The 20,933-nt window shown below is 34.1% G+C and overlaps 1 protein-coding gene across 4 annotated transcripts; it reads right to left on the bottom strand.

Moving 5' to 3' along the window:
* Positions 1 to 124: 124 nt before the first annotated feature.
* LOC106057210 (monocarboxylate transporter 12-like) lies at positions 125 to 20,665 on the bottom strand. Of its 4 annotated transcripts, none has more exons than XM_013214322.2 (7): positions 20,480 to 20,665; positions 11,293 to 11,455; positions 10,106 to 10,249; positions 9,836 to 9,979; positions 9,183 to 9,466; positions 7,185 to 7,914; positions 125 to 6,184 (listed from the first exon to the last, which is right to left on the bottom strand). In XM_013214322.2, the coding sequence occupies exons 2-7, from the start codon at positions 11,357 to 11,359 to the stop codon at positions 6,024 to 6,026; spliced, it is 1,530 nt and encodes a 509-aa protein (XP_013069776.2). In that variant the 5' UTR covers positions 11,360 to 11,455; positions 20,480 to 20,665; the 3' UTR covers positions 125 to 6,023. The 4 variants fall into 4 exon arrangements, with proteins under 4 accessions (XP_013069776.2, XP_055868733.1, XP_055868729.1 ...); XM_056012758.1 differs by having other exon boundaries at positions 20,418 to 20,481; XM_056012754.1 differs by lacking the exon at positions 20,480 to 20,665 and adding an exon at positions 14,963 to 15,343.
* Positions 20,666 to 20,933: the final 268 nt, after the last annotated feature.

The raw sequence follows: 20,933 nt of genomic DNA on the forward strand, positions 1-20,933 counted from the left end.
TTCAATATTTGTATTTGGTATCTATTAACCAGCAATCTAAATATTGACTTTAAAAATCTGTTGTTGATAAAAAGACTTGTGGCTCCGGGTTGTAGCAACTGAGAAATAAATTCTAACAAATGTAGCATCTGAGCATCTTTATTTTTCTGTTTACACCCAAGTTTCTGTCCATGTCTCTTTGTAAAAAAAAAACAAAAAAAAAAACTTTTTGCTGCAAACGAAATGATCTAAAATAACAAACTTTTCGATGCAAATGAAATGATCTAAAAATACAAAAAACTTTTAGCTGCAAACAAAATGATCTAAAATAACAAACTTTTTGCTACAAATGAAATGATCTAAAATAACAAACTTTTTGCTGCAAACGAAATGATCTAAAATAACAAACTTTTTGCTACAAATGAAATGATCTAAAATAACAAACTTTTTGCTACAAATGAAATGATCTAAAATAACAAACTTTTTGCTGCAAACGAAATGATCTAAAATAACAAACTTTTTGCTACAAATGAAATGATCTAAAATAACAAACTTTTTGCTACAAATGAAATGATCTAAAATAACAAACTTTTCGATGCAAATGAAATGATCTAAAAATACAAAAAACTTTTAGCTGCAAACGAAATTATCTAAAATAACAAACTTTTTGCTGCAAATGAAATGATCTAAAAACAAACAAACTTTTCGCTGCAAACGAAAAGATCTAAAAAAACAACGAACTTTTCACTGCAAATGAAATGATCTAAAAAAAACAAACTTTTAGCTGCAAACAAAATGATCTTAAAAAACAAACAAACTTTTAGCTGCAAATGAAATGATCTAAAAAAAAACAAACTTTTAGCTGCAAATGAAATGATCTAAAAAAAAAATAAACTTTTCACTGCAAACGAAATGATCTAAAAAAAAACAAACTTTTAGCTGCAAACAAAATGATCTAAAAAAAAACAAACTTTTAGCTGCAAACAAAATGATCTTAAAAAACAAACAAACTTTTAGCTGCAAATGAAATGATCTAAAAAAAAACAAACTTTTAGCTGCAAATGAAATGATCTAAAAAAAAAATAAACTTTTCACTGCAAACGAAATGATCTAAAAAAAAACAAACTTTTAGCTGCAAACAAAATGATCTAAAAAAAAAACAAACTTTTAGCTGCAAACAAAATGATCTTAAAAAACAAACAAACTTTTAGCTGCAAATGAAATGATCTAAAAAAAAACAAACTTTTAGCTGCAAATGAAATGATCTAAAAAAAAATAAACTTTTCACTGCAAACGAAATGATCTAAAAAAAAATAAACTTTTCACTGCAAACGAAATGATCTAAAAAAAAACAAACTTTTAGCTGCAAACAAAATGATCTAAAAAAAAACAAACAAACTTTTCGCTGCAATCGAAATGATCTAAAATAACAAACCTTTCGCTGCAAATGAAATGATCTAAAAAAAAAACTTTTTACATGCATGTAAAGATACAGTACACTGTAAGGATGAATGCTGAGACAGCTGGTGGGACTTTTACATAGTGTGTAAAGAGAGTTTGGTACCAAAGTTGATGTGACTCACCAATGTTCAATTGGGATGCCTATTTGTTTTAAAGACTTAAATATTATGTGGGACTGTAAGTGGGCTTTTAAAACATGTAGCACTATGGGTCTTTATAACATGTAGGATAATAAGTAGCAAAATATAGCACTGAAGATTTTTATAAAATGTATGCCTGTGTTTTTCTAAAGTATTTACTTTTCACACATTGAAAAAAACAACCAAACATTCATCTGAAATGCATAAAGTTCAATGACTAAAATATACACTGAAGCCAAATGAAAATGTCATCTGTCATCAAGCATGTCATTAAACATATCAACAAATGTCATCTAATGTCATTAAACATATAATCAATTTGTCATCAAATGTCATTAACATGTCATCCACTGTGTCATTAAACATGCCATTAAAATGTGTTTGACAACAGTCTTTATTAATATGTGGACATATAAAGTCTTAACTCTTTAAACAAAACATAAACATCCCCAGGCATAGAACCAAAGTCTGGTGATCCGATGTGACTGTTTCATGACAAACATAATTTATTACCAAAGAACTTAAGGCATCCTTCATTTATTGCTTCAATAATACATTTGAGTATCTCAATCAAAACATGGACGAAAATGTGCATTTGACAGTAGTGTCAATGTATTGATGTCAGAAACGATTTATGGAGTAATAATACATTTAATCACACGCTTTGTTTTTTTTCTTTATTAAAAGAGGTAGAAATCACTAGAATATGTTTGTCAGGCTCAGACCCAACAATATACAATGAATATCACATTGATACAGAGGTCAGTGATGAGTTAAGGTGGGGGTATGTCAACATTTTTAAAATTATTATTTTGTTTGGTCAAATAAATATTTTAAACACACAAAAATGTAAGAAATTATAACAAAATATCTTTTTGTACAGTAAAATTAAAATGTACAGACTACTGGCACATATAACTTTTTGTTTTGTCAAAGCCTCATGGAATGATACAGAGACTACAAGTTGGTCTTCTTTCAAGAACTCTTCATTTCAATTACTGAGTAAAAAAGAAAAAAAGTTCAGCTATCATAAATGTAGTTCTTGCTATAAGGTCTGTGAAAAAAAATTCTTTTTCTTTTTGTAAAAATATCTTAAAAATATTAATTCAATACAAAACATAACACCTTTTTTTTAAAAAAAATAAGATTTTGTATTACACCTTTTTTTTTAAAAAATAAGATTTTGCTTACATATATATTATATGTGTTTACTGTATTTTTGCACATATAACCCAGGGGCTAATTCTAGGTGTAAATTATTAAATTAATATTTAACTGCCTCCTGATTTTCCAGCATCTCTTGGAAAGTTCCTGAAATTGCAAATTATACGAAAAAGTCCTGTCCTGAAAATATTCTGAAAACTCAAAATCAAATCTCTTGAAAAATTGACAAAATTGTGTAGATTATGTGAAAGCACTTTGTTATCAATTTCCTGAAATTTGTGACGCACTCAATGAATTAGCTGAAGAGACTAATGATGCGATAATTAACAGTGAAGCAGAAACACTGTAGGAAACATGGGAATAGTACAAACTCCTAGTGTCACTTGTGTTATGGTACGCCATGCTTGTCCAAGTCATTTTTGTGAGTAAAGATCTGCTAGGTGAAACAGTAGATTTGATCACTCCAATAGATTTGCACAATAACTTGATGACTTGGCTAAAGAAACTGTGAGTTGATGGGTTTGTTCAGATTCTTATTACAGCAAATGAATTGGCTAAGAACATGGAAGTTATTTCAATTTTTCCAGCCAAACGTCAAATCTGTGGAAAACTTCATTCCTGGAAATGCTGAAGATGACTACAGGATAAATTGCTTCAACAGAATTGTGGACAATGCAATTCAATACTTGCAGCCGAGATTAAAACAGTTGAAATCTAACCACAATCTATTTGGGTTTCCTGTCAGATTTCAGCGTGATGACATTAGAAAGTTTACAGCCAGCCTGAGCCTCGAGCAAGCATTGATGTCATCAATTGACCAGTAAGCGGATATATGTGGGTGAGAATTAGCAGATGAAATGGAATTTTTAAGGCATGTTCGACCAAATACCGCCAACACTCCAGTCCACTAATGAAAGATACACTACTTTCTAAAACTTTGTTGCACTCACAATATTTTTAATACCCATAATTGTGGCATCGGGTGAAAGAATCTTCACGCGCCTCAAACTGATAAAGAATTACTTGAGGACAACAATTCATGGAGAAAGATTGAAAAATTTGACAACTCTTACTATTGAGCGTGATCTATGTAGGAAATGAATTTTGATGAGATATAATGTATGACTGCGTTACACGCAAGGCTTGTAAAGTAAAGTTAATTTTATCGTAACTTTGTACTGAGTAAAGACTGAGTAAAGTGCAAAGACGAATTTATTTTCTAATACAAAATCTTAATTTTCACTTATTATCTTTATCCCTACACAACAGACTGGGTCCCGCACCATCCGTTTCGCATAGAGACACGCAATTGTTAGTTTTTACAAACAAATGGCATCTATGTGGGGTGTACAAAGATGTGAAGTTTTGTTTTACTCATAAAAATAGCATAACAGAAACTATGGACATACTGGCAGGTCTTTAAACCTTCTATAGTTCACTGTGTACAGATACAACCATAGGATCGTATCACATGCGGGGTCTATCAAGTATGCAGGTTGTATGATATTGTTTTTACTTCTTTTTTTATTTTTGTGGGTTATACGCTTGTGTGGGCTATATGTGTATGCAGGTTGTATGCAGGTTATATGCAGAAATGGAAATACAGTATACACATATGTAAACAAGCTTTAAAGGTTTCCATATCAATCCACAAGCCGTCCCCACATTCATATTTCTTAATAATTATGTAATCATCATTTAAAAATCCACAATTAAATAACAAGTTTTTGTATCCAGCTATTAAAAGAAAAGACTCGCACTGATAGAAAGGACTAGAGATGTACAATGTTTAAACAAGATATAAAATCAGCCAAAAAAGTTCTAAAAATAATTCTATACAACCACAGATTTCAACAAACATCATTTGGTCTAAACACAAAAGCAAAAATGCTAAATGATAGAACATATAAATATTTACAAATATTTTAAACAAGATTGCTGCATTGTAAGGTCAACACTATATAACCACTAACTATATAACTATAATAACTAACTATAACGACTAACAACAATTGTGAATAAAATCATTTTTTAAATAAGACAAAAGGTATTTTTTTCTTTACAAGTAAAAACATTGAACAGTGTTAAGTTTTAGGTATGGAAGTGACAGTATAAACAGATTTTCTGGAGCATGCTAGAAAATACATTTCAATTAGGAGATCATAAAACAGATCACACATTAAAAAATTTGAAACAAGTTAAAATGAGAATCAAACTTAAAAAAGAAACAAATTCACTATGAATGTATAAAATATTTCAACTAAACAGAATAAAATTCAGAAATCTTTCAAAAGTAAATAGAAATGCATCAAGAATACTGCACATTATATATAGACATAATGGAGGTCAGTGTAAGTTAAATTTAACAAATATCATTACCATGTGATTTGCTATATTAACATGATAAAAATTAGACATAGCATATGATTTGCACTTTAATATCAGTCTACATTGTATTTTATACAGGCAATTTATTTTCACACAAAGTTTAACATACAATATTAACAATAAATTACCGGTATTCAAAAATGAAGTCAAAAATTGACTTTGGTTTGAAAAAAAGATTTCCTCCAATGTATGATCAAGAAGAAATATTTCTAGAGAAAAAACATTTAAGGAGAAACTTTGTAGAGATTACTTTCTGAAGTATGAGCTCATTAGCTTATGGAGATTAATATCTGCCAAAACAGATTCTATTTGGACAACTTATGTGTACAGTACACTCAAGTGTACATTGAAATTTGTTGCAAGACTGAAGTAGTGCTATACAATTAAAATCAAAGAAATTTCAGAAATAAAATGAAAAAAATAAAATATAAACCATTCACTTAGCGAAGTTCCAGTATTACTGCAGTAAAATATGATGAAAACTTGTCCAAGAGTTGTCCCCATTTTTTTAACATAATCTCATGGAATCAATACAAAATTATAAACTACAACAAATAATAATTTCTTTCAAAAAAAAAAAAAAGGGCACACGCTTAAAATAAAAATCTCTAGACAAACAAGATTTGTAGTTTCTCCCATATAGACACAATTGTGTTTGTGTTGTCTGTTTATCAATTTCACTGCATAAAAAGACAAAAAAAATATCATAGCTAAAACAATGCAAAGAAAACATATTTTATAAAAAATCTAGCTGAATCACAAGTTCATATTTTATATGAATGATTTACAAGGATTTCCCTGTTCAGGTAACTGTGTACAGACATTTTCCAAGCATAATCCTTATTTTTTGTTAATAGCAAAGTCATTAAAAAAACGTCCAGCAGCTTGATCTCAAGGATTTAACATTTGACGCCTCTCTAGTCGCTGAAGCCTAGCCTCTTCACATTTCCTGAATAGTGGGTAAGCAAACAGCAGGACACCTCCAACTATCATAGTCAGTGAACACAAGATGAGGATAAGATTATGGGAACCGGTGGCATCTCTAGACATACCTGCAAGTCATAAATACAAATTGATACATAGTAAAACAAAATAAACCTGGACTAGTTCAAAGTCCTCTATGAAATCAACCTAATGTATTCAGTCAAACACTGACATTTTCAATTAAAATTTCTGACACTAGTAAAAATATCAGATACCAGGAAAAGAAGACAAATGAGTTTTTATTTTTTACTAATCAACACTCTCTGGCTTGCAAAAAGGAAGAACTCCTCAATACTTTGAAGAGATAAAAGCTGAGCATGTTTGGTTATATTGTAACACATGACTAACTATCAAAAGTACAGTGGAGGGACCATGAAGAAAGGGTCGTCCAAAGAAAAGCTGACTGGATAACATTGTTACAGATAACAGACATCTCTCATAATATCCTGTAAGGACAGCTGCTGACAGGGAAAAGTGGAGGGATTTCGTTATGCAAACTGTCACACTACGATGAAAGTCAAGGGAAAGATGAAATGAGAGTATGATAACCTGAAACTGTAGATAATTAATAACAAGTAGGTTTATTTCTTAGGAACCTAAAATGGCAATTTTTGCTGCCATGCTGTGTTAAAATGTTTGTTTATAAAATGCTTTACATGTTTTGGATGTTCCTTTAGAGTTGAAGATAATTTACTTCATAATCAAAACCTCATGCAGAATGACATGGGATGGCAGCGGGCAGAGTATGAACCTGGGACCATCAAAAAGTCTGACGACAGTCCAGTGCGCATACTTCATGACCAGGCAACTATCCTAATTACCAAGTCAGACATGAACGGTTTATGCCATGTCCAGGGCATGCCTTGTAATAAATAGTTCACCATTTTTTTTTTACATTAAAAATATTGTCTTCTAGTAATCCATTTTACATGTAAACATAAACACTGTTCATTGTTTCAGCACTAGGCGATCACATTTGTAACCAAATCTGCATATATTCTGTATTTAAATGTAATCTAAGCAGAGCTTTAACCGAAGAATGTTTTGTGTATTTTAAATCAAACTCACCCAGGAAGATCTGCCCAACAGATGCACCAACTCCCTGGACAAGAAGGACCACAGCCAGGTTCTTCGACATCAGAGACAAGCCCACCAAGTCTAACAGAACTACCGAGAACAATATCACATAGGCTCCTCCAAAAAATCCGTACAAGAAAGAGAGGACACCGAGCACTTCCATCTTGTCAGTAAAGAGGAAGATGAGAATGGTCACTCCACACAAAAAGCACGCCAACGATTTAAGTTTATACCTGGCAATAATGTTGGTATCTGCTAAAATTCCAGTCCCGATTCTGGCAATGAGATCTCCGGCACCACAGATTGATATCAACAGTGCTCCATTGAAGTGTTCAATGCCCTTTGACTTCAGAACACTCGGTAAGAAGATGATGAAATTGAAATATCCAAAAAATACCAAAAAGGAGACTAGAGTGAATAAAAGTGTTACAATGCTATACAAAACTTTAAAGTCAAACATTTGCCACCTAGGTCCTTTTTTTGGCAATGCCACTGGTTTCTCTGCCTCTGGAGATGGAAGCAGGTGGATGCTACCAGTGCTAGATAAGACTGCTTTCATGTCAACATCAGAACCATTTTGGTTTGGTAACATGGGTGACTTGTCCTCTCTGCTCTCATCTAATGGCACAACATCATCAGCCTGTACAGTAGCTCCATTCTTTACTGATTCCCCAGGTTCCACAGTTTCCTTTTTAATGTCATTTAGAAGCTCTTTCTGCTCCTGATGAAATGAAAGACAGAGAGATTAACAACTTTATCATTTAAAAGCTTTGAAAGGATTGTAATGTCACAAATGCATGCATATTAACATTACCCACCACCTACACCAATTGATTTGTTCTCGCACTATATATTATTTGGCCATGGACTCCTGCCTTTTTTTTCTCTTACTTATAACAATAATAAAATGGACAACAAGTTTTTGCTCCCCCATAAATTTCTGTGGCCTGTGAATTATAGTATTTATTACATTGAATGGACCAACCCCTAAATTCGAGTATCACTTTTCTCCGCCTTAATAAAATATTTATCTGACTAATCTTCTGTTTTTCAGTTTTTATCCAAAATATCTGATAGGCTCTATGACATTTTTTGGCTTGGGTCCTTTTTTCTTATTAAAACCAGTAAATCATAATGCTCACATATTTTAGCTGTACCCAGCCTTTATTTTGCACTTAAATAGAACTGTCTACATTTGAACACATTCTCCTGTTTGATCCATGAATTCTAGTATATGTTATGTTTAATTGGAATGGCCCGCTTTAAATGCCCCCCCCCCCCAAACACTCCCTTCTGGCTTGTGGGAAGTGTGGTCGAGAGGCTAAGTGCGCTTGAACTTGGCTTGTCTTGGCTACATAGAAGGGGGCTCGAGGTTCTACACATGACTCGGGCAGAGTTGCGTTTACTGAGCGCCTAAAGGCAGCATGGAAAACCAACTCCTAGATACCCCGTCCTCCCCCACTGGTCCACAAATGAGATTGGACCAAAGCGCTCTGAGCATGCTATAAGCATGAAAGTAGCGCTATATAAAAGCTATAATAATAATTGTGATTTCTATATCATATTCTCTCTTTCTCCCTCCCCCGCCCCATAAAAAATTAACATTGTTTAAATCCTCGCCACTAACTCTAAGAATGTTAACAGGCTGCTGGTCATGTGGTAAGAGCTCTGGACTTTTAATCAATGATCTCAAACCCTGCCTGTCACCATCCCTCCCCATCCTGCAGGAGGATTGGGCTAGGATGTAATGATTTTAAAAAATAAAGGGACATTCGAAACATGTAAAACAAATATGCTAAGTGAACTAGCATAAATCCCACATGGTATTAAAGCCCTTGTGCTAAATATTGAATTATTGTAAATCATGTACATTAAATCTGAGGATTTCAACTACAAAAGGGAAGATATTAATGTGATTAACTTTTGAGGTAGTCTCATAGAGCATAAATGCTTTCAACTAAATGACACTGAAAATGATGTTTCCTTTACCTCTTTTGGTGCTTGATTTCCAAGAGCTTCAGGTGGTGGGCCATACTTCTCAATGGGTCGAAACAGGGCACCAGCTACTGCTACATGGAAGTACAATGCTGATACGATAAGCAAAGTCCCAGATAAGCTGTACTTGTCCAGAAGAATCTGGATAATAGGTGGCATGGCAAACTGACCGATGCTTGCTCCAGCTAAACCAACCCCAGTAGCCAGAGACCGATATTTCCTAAAGTACTTGCCAATCATAACGAGGCCATTTCCAAAAAAGGAAGAGTTTGCCATTCCTGAACAAACAAAAATAATGAACAAATTAATCTAGGTTTCTCAAATGGTTTTTAGGAAAAATACTAAAAGAAATCTTTCTTAAGTATATAAAATCTCAATTAAAGGATTTACTTTTTGTTTACACTCAAGATGTAAGATTTGGAACACAACAATGAACTAAATAAGATGACAATGACTAAAGTTCAGAACCGCATACAGTTTGAGTGACTTTGTTATATAATTGAATTAACAAATTACATATTAGTTTTCATTAAAATTTTAACAAAAAAATCAAAGAATATTTTAGTACATAGGAAAGTTAAAACAAACTCTGAAGATTGTCAAATAATTGAGTAGGGCTTTCAAATATAGAAAAGAACAAATCTCACCAACACACAATCCATAAAGCACAATAACATAGGGCATACTCAAGAGCAAGCTACTCAAAGCTATTCCAATCAGTCCAATTGTGGCTCCAGCTATCACCACCTTCTGGGCAGTAAATTTTTCAGCCAGAAGTAGCGCAGTTGGTGCTTTAAAGACAAATACAATCAAAACAAATGGGTATAAATGAAAACAATTTATATTCAGGCTAAAGATAACTAGAAACAAATATTAATGTATAACTAACCTATATATTTATAACATAACCAGTTTACCTCCAAAAGCATAAACAAATGACGCTACACTCATTGGCATTGTAGCCAGAGAGGTGGATGTCTGAAACTCATTTCTAAAAGCCAACAGGAAAAGCCCATAAGACTTTGCTATTCCAACCATGAAGAATGTGCAGATAAACACACCTAGTTCCCAAGAAAAAGTTCATCAAAAATAAGAACATGAAATTCTGTGATCAAAATGAATAAGCAAAATTTTTTAAATGTTTTCATCAATTTAACATGCCAACAAAAACTAATTCAACTTCACATAGAGAATTAACAAAACCTTGTCTTACAAATCTACATAATAAAACTTCTGAAAATTGCTCTTGAAACACAGAAAAGACTTAAGACTTTTGATACAATATATGACCACCTTAAATAACAAATACATAGATAACATAGAAACAAATTTTAACCTCAACATGTTAAATTAACACACATCTAAATGACTAAGACTAATACTGCTTTATTGATCCTTAAAGGAAATTTGTTGTGATTACAAGACTCTTTTTTCAATTAAGAACAACATTCCACAAAAGAAAACAGATGCAACAACACTGAGTTTATTTAGTGACTACACTTGTAGACAATATATACAGTACACTAAGGCTAACAAGACATTGACATTTTGAGACGATAAGCTTGACTTAAACTGTAGAAATGCCTGGTTGTGGTATGCGGTATGCACTCTGGACTGTTGTCTTGATGGTTCCAGGTTCAAACCCTGCCCACGGCCATCCCAAGCCGTTTGGGATAGGATGTAATAATCTGATGGAATCAGAAACACGTAAAACAAAGCAAACAGAACCTTTTAAGAAACAAAGACAAATACTGACAAAGCTATTAATGCTCCTATTACATAAATATTGTAAAAATACATTCAATAGCCAAGAAACAATGTTATAAATATTGATGGTCCAGGGTTAAAAACATGTCTGTTGCTATCCCCTGCTGTCCTACGGGAGGTTTGGGTTAGGATACACAATAATTCAGTTCTGAAGGTACATCCAAAACAATTAAAACAAACAAACAAACCAAGAGCCACAACTCCAGCACACATAGCTTCAATACAATGAAAACATTGGCATGAAGAGTTACCATGTAAATATAAAGTAAGGCTAATAACTTGATCTAATTTAACAAATCACATTCACTACAAAGATATCTGAACAGTATAAGCCTACCCAGAACTATCATCCATGCCCATCCTCTATCTATGGGTGGTGGAGGTTTGGTAATAACACGATTCATCTTGATGGTTAGTTAATTATCAGCAAATGTTAAGAATCCTGTATGTCATATTGCAGTCTAGCATATGCTTTGAAGTCACAGAGACACAGCAGCATTCTGAAAAAATTATTTGATTGTTATCGCACAAATAAAATGTAACCTTCTAATTTCCTAATTTCCAAAGTAAGAGATCTAGATGTCTAGATCAAGAGACTAAAAAGTAAAGTAGCAATAATTATAAACAATAAAAACATGTAACTCAAATTCTGCCTCTAAAGTATGAACATTTCTTGTACAAAACATTTTAAAATTTTCATGAAAAAAACAAAACTAAATGGACTAGCTTTAATGAACAATTAATATATAAATATGGACATATTGTGGACTAATATAACCTACCGTATACATGGTAATATTAAATGTAAATACTAATGCAACTAAAACCATAAAATTGTGTTATAATTATAGCTTTAAGTTTCTTTTTCATTACTAAACATAAAAGTCTTACCGGACCCAACTGTGAGAGGCTACATTCCTTTTCAAAGGTCCCCAGCTATAGCTAAAATTTTAAAGGGGCACACATGAAATTCTTCAAAAGTTTGAGAAACACTCGTCTAGTCACTAATCTCTAATCTAAATTTCATCCTGGATAGCTGTCTTGTAAGATATCTTGCATGGTTGTGTGGTATGCACTCTGTACTGTCATATTGATCATTATGATGGATTTGGGTTTGATCCCTGCCCGCTGTCTCCTCCACACTCCACTGGAGGTTTAGACAATGTAGTTAACTTAGACCTCATCTATATTATACTAGTCTATAGCATCTGATATATTTTATATACAATATATATATGTAATATTATATCATAATTAGACTATATTAGTCAATCATGTCATTGACAATATCTAGGCACTAGTATGATAAAAAAAATCAAAACTTCTGACTCTTCAAAGGAGCTATTCAGGATCACCGCTGAAATGGTAGGGGGAGCAAATAACGAACGTTTGCCGTCATCTATGCCAGTATCTGAACTCCCTGATTCCTTCAATAGATTCTTCATTGGGAAGATTGAACAGATCAGAAATGATATGCCATCCCTCTCATCACAGCTTGACCACTCTCCAATCTTTCAAAATTCTCCTTTTTGCGAGTTTCATCGTGTATCTTGTGATTATGTCAAAAGTACTATTTTCAAGATGCCCAATAAGTCATGTGACCTTGATCCCATTCCAACTTCCTTGCTCCTTGAATGTTTAGATGAGCTTGTACCCACAATTACTAACATTGTGAACTCTTCACTGACTTCAGGCATTGTACCACAGCAATTTAAGCATGGACTTGTCAGGCCCTTATTAAAGAAATCCAGTCTTGACCTAAAAAACTATCGCTCGGTATCAAATCTTCCCTTCCTGTCAAAGCTTCTGGAGCGCATCGTGTTGGTGCAAATTCTTTCTCACCTTGAACAGTACTGTCTCTTGGAAGAATTTCAATCTGCAAATAGGAAGTGCCGTAGCACAGATACAGCAGTGGTCAGGGTACTAAACAACTTACTTCACAATTCCGACATAGGCCACTTATCAATTCTTTCCATGCTGGACTTGTCTGCAGCCTTTGATATGCTAGACCATGAAAGTATGATGGCCAGATTCTCTGCCACTTTTGGTTTAGCAGGAATCGTCCTAAAGTGGCTTGGATCCTACCTGACTGAACGCACCCAAAGTGTCGTTAAGGGGAAAGAATCAACAAGCTTACTCTGGAAGTATGGAGTACCCCAAGGATCAGTTCTAGGCCCAGTACTGTTCACTATGTATACATATCCACTCAGCGGTGTCATACGGCCAACAGGCATCTTATACCATTTCTTTGCCGATGACTCACAGTTATACGATTCCTCAGTACCCTCAGAGGTGTCGCATCTGGCAGAGAAAATCAGTGGTACCGTTGCAAGAGTGAACGACTGGATGGTTGAGAATAAGCTCAGGATGAACGAAGACAAGACAGAAATAATTAAGATTGGCACTCGGAACAATGTCTCAAAAGTTGAAAACACAGATTCTCTTTTTATCACGAACTGCCAGGTTCCTTATGTCCATGTAGTGCGGAATCTTGGAGTTTTCTTCTAGTCAACACTATCTTTCGACCCACACATAAGTCAGCTCTGCAAGAGGGTTTATCTGCAGCTGCGCAGATTAGGCCAGATCCAACCATATTTAACAACGGAGTCAACAAAAACGTCAGTTGTGGCATTCATACTCTACCGCCTTGACTACTGCAACGCTGTGCTAGCAGGTATACCCGATGACAAAATAGCAAAGCTGCAACGTATTCAGAACAACGCCGCACGAATAGTCCTTAGCAAAACAAGACGAGATTCAGCTACTACGCTCTTGCGCACGCTCCATTGGCTTCCCATGAAAGTGAGAATCGATTACAAGGTCGCAACACTTTGTCATCAGTGTATAATATAACAATGAGATGCCTTTGTACCTTAGCAAACTGATTACTCCATATGTCCCCCAGAGAGCCCTGCGCTCAATGGACTCAACGCTTTTTGTGGTGCTACATTTCTCCCTCAAAAGCTACGGTCTGCTGGCTTTTTCAGTGCACGGACCAAAGGTTTGGTACTCACTCCCCAGACAGTCAACATGCTACACCACTTTTAAGAAGAACATTAAGACCTATCTGTTCAAAACTTTTTTAGATTAGTTTGTCATTTTAGCTGTCGCGTTAGTGTTTGTAATGTTATTACAGCGCCTTGAGCCTACATTTTGTTTGTTAACAGCGCTTTATAAATAAAATTATTATTATCCTAGCCTGTACTATACTACAAAAGATCATCTGTATTAGAAATTTATTAAATGAATAAACAAAAACATTCAACACACATCTAATAATGTAAACATAAAATAAGTCTAAAAGTCGGTGTAGAAGTCACTATCCCAGTGACCTAATTTTGGTAGAATAAGTGTGTTCATATTTTTATTTTTTGTGTTCGTATTTATGCATAATTTGAAAACATCTTTTAAAATGATTTCATGTGAGGGGCTATGCCTGGGGATCTTAAAATTTAGTTAATATGAATATATATTGAAAATCTCAGTTTATTGATGCCAAAATATAGATAGACTGTTCGAAATAAATTATAATGTCCGGAATCAAAAAAAATAATGTGTGTAAAATTTGTCTGAATTAAATGAAAACAACACATGACCTCTTTGACCATAAATATATAATAACAATAATTATAAATAATAGATCTAAATCTAAGTCAATCTAACTAATCTAAGTTAAGTTCGACTTTGACAGCAGATTATTTGATTATAGGCCTAATAGTTTAAAATATACTATTTATAATAGACTATTATTTACTATAAATATAGACTATTATTGACTGTATATAATAATATATATATAATATATAAATTATATAATAGACTCTATATTATATAAACTTTAGTAAGTTTAGTTAGTCTAGTAAAATTAAAATACTAGTTACTAGACTCTATTGTTAACTATACTATAGTATAGACTAGTATAAGTATAGACTATAGTATAGTATAGACTATAGAGTAAATTTAGATCATTCTTGACTTTATTTTTAAACTGTACAGAGCCATCATACTGATAGTCCATGTGTAACATTCATGTTATGTTCCTTGACTTTCGACCTTTGCCAGTAACAATGTTACAATCTTCTAGTCTACTACTGACGACTGTCTAGTTCTAGTTGTACCCTCGGTTGTAACCTCAGTTAACCTGTTGTATGTCAGTGTTATGTAGCTAGCCAACTTTTTTGTTTGTCATTTTAATTCGGTAATATTGTTTCGGTGTTCATTTAATTTTTCTTTATTTGATCTTGATCTAAAGGGGGGTAGATCATACTCTAGAAGTAATTTGACATAGACCTAGATCTAGATATACGTGTTTCATATTTTACTAAATTCTATATCTACATCTTGGGTCTTGTTTAGTACACAGTAGCAGTGGTGTTAAGATTTTAACTATTTGTATTTTTTAAATTCAAGTTTTGTTCTCTTTATTATCTGCCGATCACAATTTTTAACTAAATTGTGTTATCCTCTCCAAACAACCATTAATTCTTTCGCATAATTGTATTTATATAAGTTTTGCGCTACTCGTTTAGATCACAAACTAGAAAATGTATTGAAAATCTCATATCGTGATATTTTAGATCTTGAAAAGTTCTGGTGCAACGACTACGTTTTATTTTCTGAAAGCGAACCGTTCAGTTTTTTAAATAAAATATGCAAGCAGTTTTTTTTTATAATAAAATACGCCAATAAAAAAAAAACAAATAACAATTTCATGGAATGTAGACTTGCCACATCAAAAAAAGGGGGGGGGTGGAGACGAGTTATAATTCCAGCTTGAGCAGAAATATTTTTAAAAATTATTTTTGTAAAGGCAGCGCGAAAACATTCTCCCCATCCCCAAATGGTCCACACAACAACAACAAAAAATTGCAGCATTGCTAGCAGGAATGTTGCGCTGCAGTAAACTAAACATTTCCAAACCAAATTTACCTATCCAGTAGAAGAGGCTCGAAATATTCTTAATTTAAGGTCCAATATTAATTACACAGTGGTAAATGCAGTGGCGGGCCTTCGATGTGCACGGTGGGTTAAGTTAGCCCACAAAATTTTTCAAATATTTAGGCCTATAGGCTTAATCTATATTTTTTTTTATCTGCCCTCGTAAGATGAACATCTGCTATTAGTTTTCTTTCGTTTGTCAGTCGATCTGCGACATTTAGATCGAAAAACTAGAAAAGCTTTTGTAATTCCAATTTCTCCTATTGGGTAAAAAAAAAATAGGGGGCCTAAATATAATTCAGCGCGGTGGTTGAGTGATTAAGCGCTTCTGGAGCTGGTTCGGAATCTCAGTGAAAACAGTGATTTTGAATTTTGGGATTTTGCCTCTGAGTCCAGCCAACTCTAATGGGTACCTGACTTTAGTTTGGGAAAGTAAAGGCGGTTGGTCGTTGTGCTGGCCACATGGCATCTTGCTCGTTAAACATTGGCCAAAGAAACAGATGACCTTAACATCATCCGCCTATAGACTGTAAGGTCTGAAAGGAGAACGTTACTTTTAAGTCAGAACTTTCAGTATAATATATGATATGTTGTTAAGTTTGTTTTCAAGTGAAAACAAGACCAAATGATTCTTTGAAATTTTTACTTTAGACAAAAGTGAATGGCATGAATATTACATGAACGTGGGGCCGCATCTGAGTTTGTGTGATCCAAACTCTCTCTGTAATCTTTTTTTTTTTTTTTGTGGTTGTAGTTGTTTCTTTTTTTTTTTTTGGGGGGGGGGGGGGATAATGTTATTGTGTCTCTAAACTAGATTTGTGTTTGTGGAAATTGCATCTAAAAGACATGGGGCTCTGGGGGAGCGCTGTAAAGTTCTCGGACGGAAGGGCATCGGCACCAAGACTACTGCTACTCTAACTTCTTTCTCCTGACTTCTTTTTCTCCTATTACAAATAGCGCATGTTAAAAAAGATTTTTTTTTAAATGGGGAGGGACTGACCTATTTTAAAGTGTTTTTGTTGCAATCAAACCGCTCTATCTTAACTTATCTTATATATTACAGACGTCACTTTAAAAAAAAAAGATAATTGCGTCCTACGCATTTCATGTGTCAATCTAGTCATGCATGTTGATCAATGACTTAAACTCTGCTAAGTCGTTGGTCTTCCTGGCTAATTCAGGCAACCCATTCCATTCTCTAATGGCACTAGGGAATAAGGAGCACTTGCACAAATTTGTTCTAGCGTATGGAATAAGAAATTTGCCTCTATCTTTGTATTTTTCTGAGTATTTCAATATGTTTTGTTTTTCTATTTTTAGATTATGGTTCAGTGTTTTATGTATTATAGCTACTTTACTTTATATTCTTCTGTCCTGATGCGTCTCTAAGTTTAATGATTTTACTAATGGTGTTATTCTAATCAAATTGAAATATTCGTTCGTATAAATCTCACAGCACTGATCAATGCGAGGAACGTTCGCGGTACTTATGATATGGCGCACGTAGGCCTACGTCTGTAATGAGCGTGATCGTCGAAACTTCTTTGTGTTAAAGCAAGACCTCTTGCAGCGGACCTTATCATTTTATTATTTTTTTTTGTCACATCATAACGAAGTTAAAACAGTCGAGAGAATTTCGACTATTCTGCCTCGAGAAAGTCGCATATTTTTTGGGGTCCTCTTTTTAAGGCTTTGTTATTCTTTTTGTCCTCATACGGACGTGCAAATGTCTGGTAACCCAAACCAGTTCTTTAACTCTTTCTCTCCTTAATTATTTACCACATTCTAATGGAATCAACGTTTGTATCGCCGGTTAGGAGAAAAAGAGTTAATAGCGAGCAGTGCTAGATTGACCTATAGGCATCGAAAGCTGTAGCTTAGGGCTCCTACTTGCTAGTGGGCCCCCAAAATGGTTGCAGGGATGTTTTCAATCATTCTGAAGATATAGGAAAGGAGAAATGTGTCTTACAAGAGTCTCATATCTCTAAAAGCTTAGGGTTTTATCAAGTCTAAATCCGGCCCTGCTAGCGAGAAAACTAATTAGCCTCTTTCATCTAAGTTACATGTCGATGTGCTCCCACCACCGTCTCATGGCATGGAATGTCAACTTTCGTTTCGCTATCAGCGCCTTAGCTCGCCTTGTTGTAATCCGAGCCCGACAGTGTGACCTTCCAGCAACTTCTTGACCCGAATCTCTAGCCCAGACAAAAACAAAAAGTTATATTATTGCTAAAAACTGTGTTGTACATGACTTCACGATTTGTCTGCACTAGATAGTTGTATGATGTAGTTGCAAGTAATTTTTTTTTTCTATTCGAAAATGCGAGATTTTATTGATTTTATCAAATTTCATTGATTGACACTGATATAGCCTATCTGTTTGTCTATATTTAGTGGTCTACTAGCAAAAAAAAAACAAAAAAAAAAAACGCCGTTGCCTGTGTTCATTCTCATAGTTAAAAATGAAACTTAAAAACAATACAACTGAAGTAAAACCCTTTACTAAACTTTGGTTCACTGGTAGTTGCGGACTCTACGGTCTCGGAAAAGTTTCATTAAGATTGGCCAGACTGTCAATTTCTGTGAGGAACATACGCTTGACATTGTGCTCTGCATGTTAGAAAGTTTGCTGCTAATGTAACCTAGTCCAAACATGTCTACTCTGTACTTTTAAGGGGATTGTGATAATTCAATGCAAACATTCCCGACATGCATCTCTATGTGTTGTAACGAGAGGTAAACATATTGTTTTCTTGGTGAGAACACAGACATCTTGAGGCTCCAGATCAATACACCAGGACCTTTGACATGAGATGGAGAAAAAAAAAGGAGGGGGAGGGGCGAAAATTGAATTTTACTTTGGTCTTCCTAACAATTTCTTAACACAACAGTGAACATCTGTAGTGAAAAAATTGTCTCCCCTGCGTGAGCTTCTCAAAACGTTCGAATTCTTTATAAGTCCTCTGGCAAGGGTTCATAATGGGAAAAAACATTTTTTTTGATATACGAACTTATAATTGAACCTCATTCACCGAAACGAACGGTCGGTCACGTGATAATATTGATAAAACAACGGAAAAAAAAACTGTCACGTGATAACCATTGTTGACAAAAAAAAAAATAGATCGTAATTTGTATAGAATAGATAGAGAAGAACGTGACTTAATGTTGTTTGTTTACGATTGGTGAATGAGGTCCAATACCCATTTTAAAAAATCGTTTCGATTCCTGAACTTAAAAAAAAGTTCTAATAAGAAGATAGAAAACAACACAACACGATAATGTGACGATATATCTATTCGTCATTTCAATAAGGAACTCATTTAATCAAGTAAAAGTTACTTCATGTTTTATCTTCATGTTACTTCATGTTTTATCATTAAAATACGAGCCAAAAAGCAGAAATACTAAATATGTCATGCATGGAGAATCTCTTTCAACTCTCTTAGACCATAAAGTAAAATTGTAATACCATTACAAACTGCTTTTTCACAAAAGTAATAAAGACAGTCAGACAGACAGACAGACAGACAGATAGATAGATAGATAGATAGATAGATAGATAGATAGATAGATAGATAGATAGATAGATAGATAGATAGATAGATAGATAGATAGATAGATAGATAGCCGTTTACTAAGGTCTACTTGATGACAATTTTCAAATCTATCTAGATAGATTTGAAATTTGTCGTCAAGTAGGCCCTAGACCTTAGTAAACGGTAAAACCCGGATCACACATCCAAATGGTAATAGGGACATTTATTTACTTTTTTCAGTTGCAAAAAACCGAACCAGGACCTAGCAGACAGAGTACACAAATCAATGGGTTGTAGACGTTTGTAAATTGAAATCGAACAGAAGCCACACGAGTAAAATAAGGGACCATCAAGAAAACCATTATTAAGACACCACAGAAATGGCTGTCTGACCGTGTGGTATCCAATTTGACTCTCGTCTTAATGGTTCCGGGTTCGAACCCTAACCCTTGCCATTCCACTCTGTCCTGAGGAGATATGGGCTGGTATGTAATAGTCTTCTACTCTGGAGGAACATCCGAAATATGTAAAACAAAAGTCATTTTTATGGTGAGTTCTTAATTTATAGATAAGTGATGTAAAGTTCCCATTTTAGACATTGCGATCTATAGGGCCGATAATGTAAATGTTTATTTGGCATACGAGGTTGTTATGAGGCCAGCACAACGACCAAACTCCTTTCCTTTACCCAAGTAACGTCAGGTGACTTCAGAGTTGGGCAGACTCAGGACGTCCAAAAATACCGAAATTCAAAATCCCACCATTCACCGAGATTTGAACCCAATACCTCTCGGTTCGGATTCCAAGCACTTTACCACTCAGCCATCACCCAGCCTTCTCCCTAATTCATGTATATACCTGTTTGTAAAAATATTTTTAAAAAAATGAATTTCAGATTTTTAAGTCTCGAGTGCCATTTCTGAAATTTTACTTTTATTTAGCCTGAAATTAAAATATTGGTCACATACATGTCTTCGTTACTTACCACGATATAAATGTGATAGTTGTGACGTAATGAAGTATTTAAAAAAAAAATTCATTCCTTACGCAAACACTAGAAAAAAATCCTTTCCATTTAAATATGTAGAAAACAACAGTTGAAATGGTTAAGAGACACAGCTGTATCTATCCAAGCTTACTAATTATACCCAATAGTAGACTTAATTACAATCGTTAATGAGAAGCCAGTTTGTGGAAGAACAACAGGTAAGGGAGACAACTTTCATATCCATATGTAGAATACTGAATGAGTTACTTCTCCGTAACTTACGATCACATGGGCGACCTAGAAACTGCAAGGTCTTAAGTGGTTCTCGCGATAAAACAGCGTGGCCTTTCGCCTCTACTTATAGATAACATCAAGTTTTATTGCTACAGTCGGCATAGTTAAAATATGAATTGATATAAACATTATTATTATTATTAAGGTTAATACATTAAAATATTGAACAACATTAGTAATTTAACAATAGCAATCATACCACCCAGGGCCACCCAATGT

The sequence above is a fragment of the Biomphalaria glabrata genome, chromosome 15, assembly GCF_947242115.1.
Source record: "Biomphalaria glabrata chromosome 15, xgBioGlab47.1, whole genome shotgun sequence".
In the NCBI taxonomy this organism is placed as follows: Eukaryota; Metazoa; Mollusca; class Gastropoda; family Planorbidae; genus Biomphalaria; species Biomphalaria glabrata.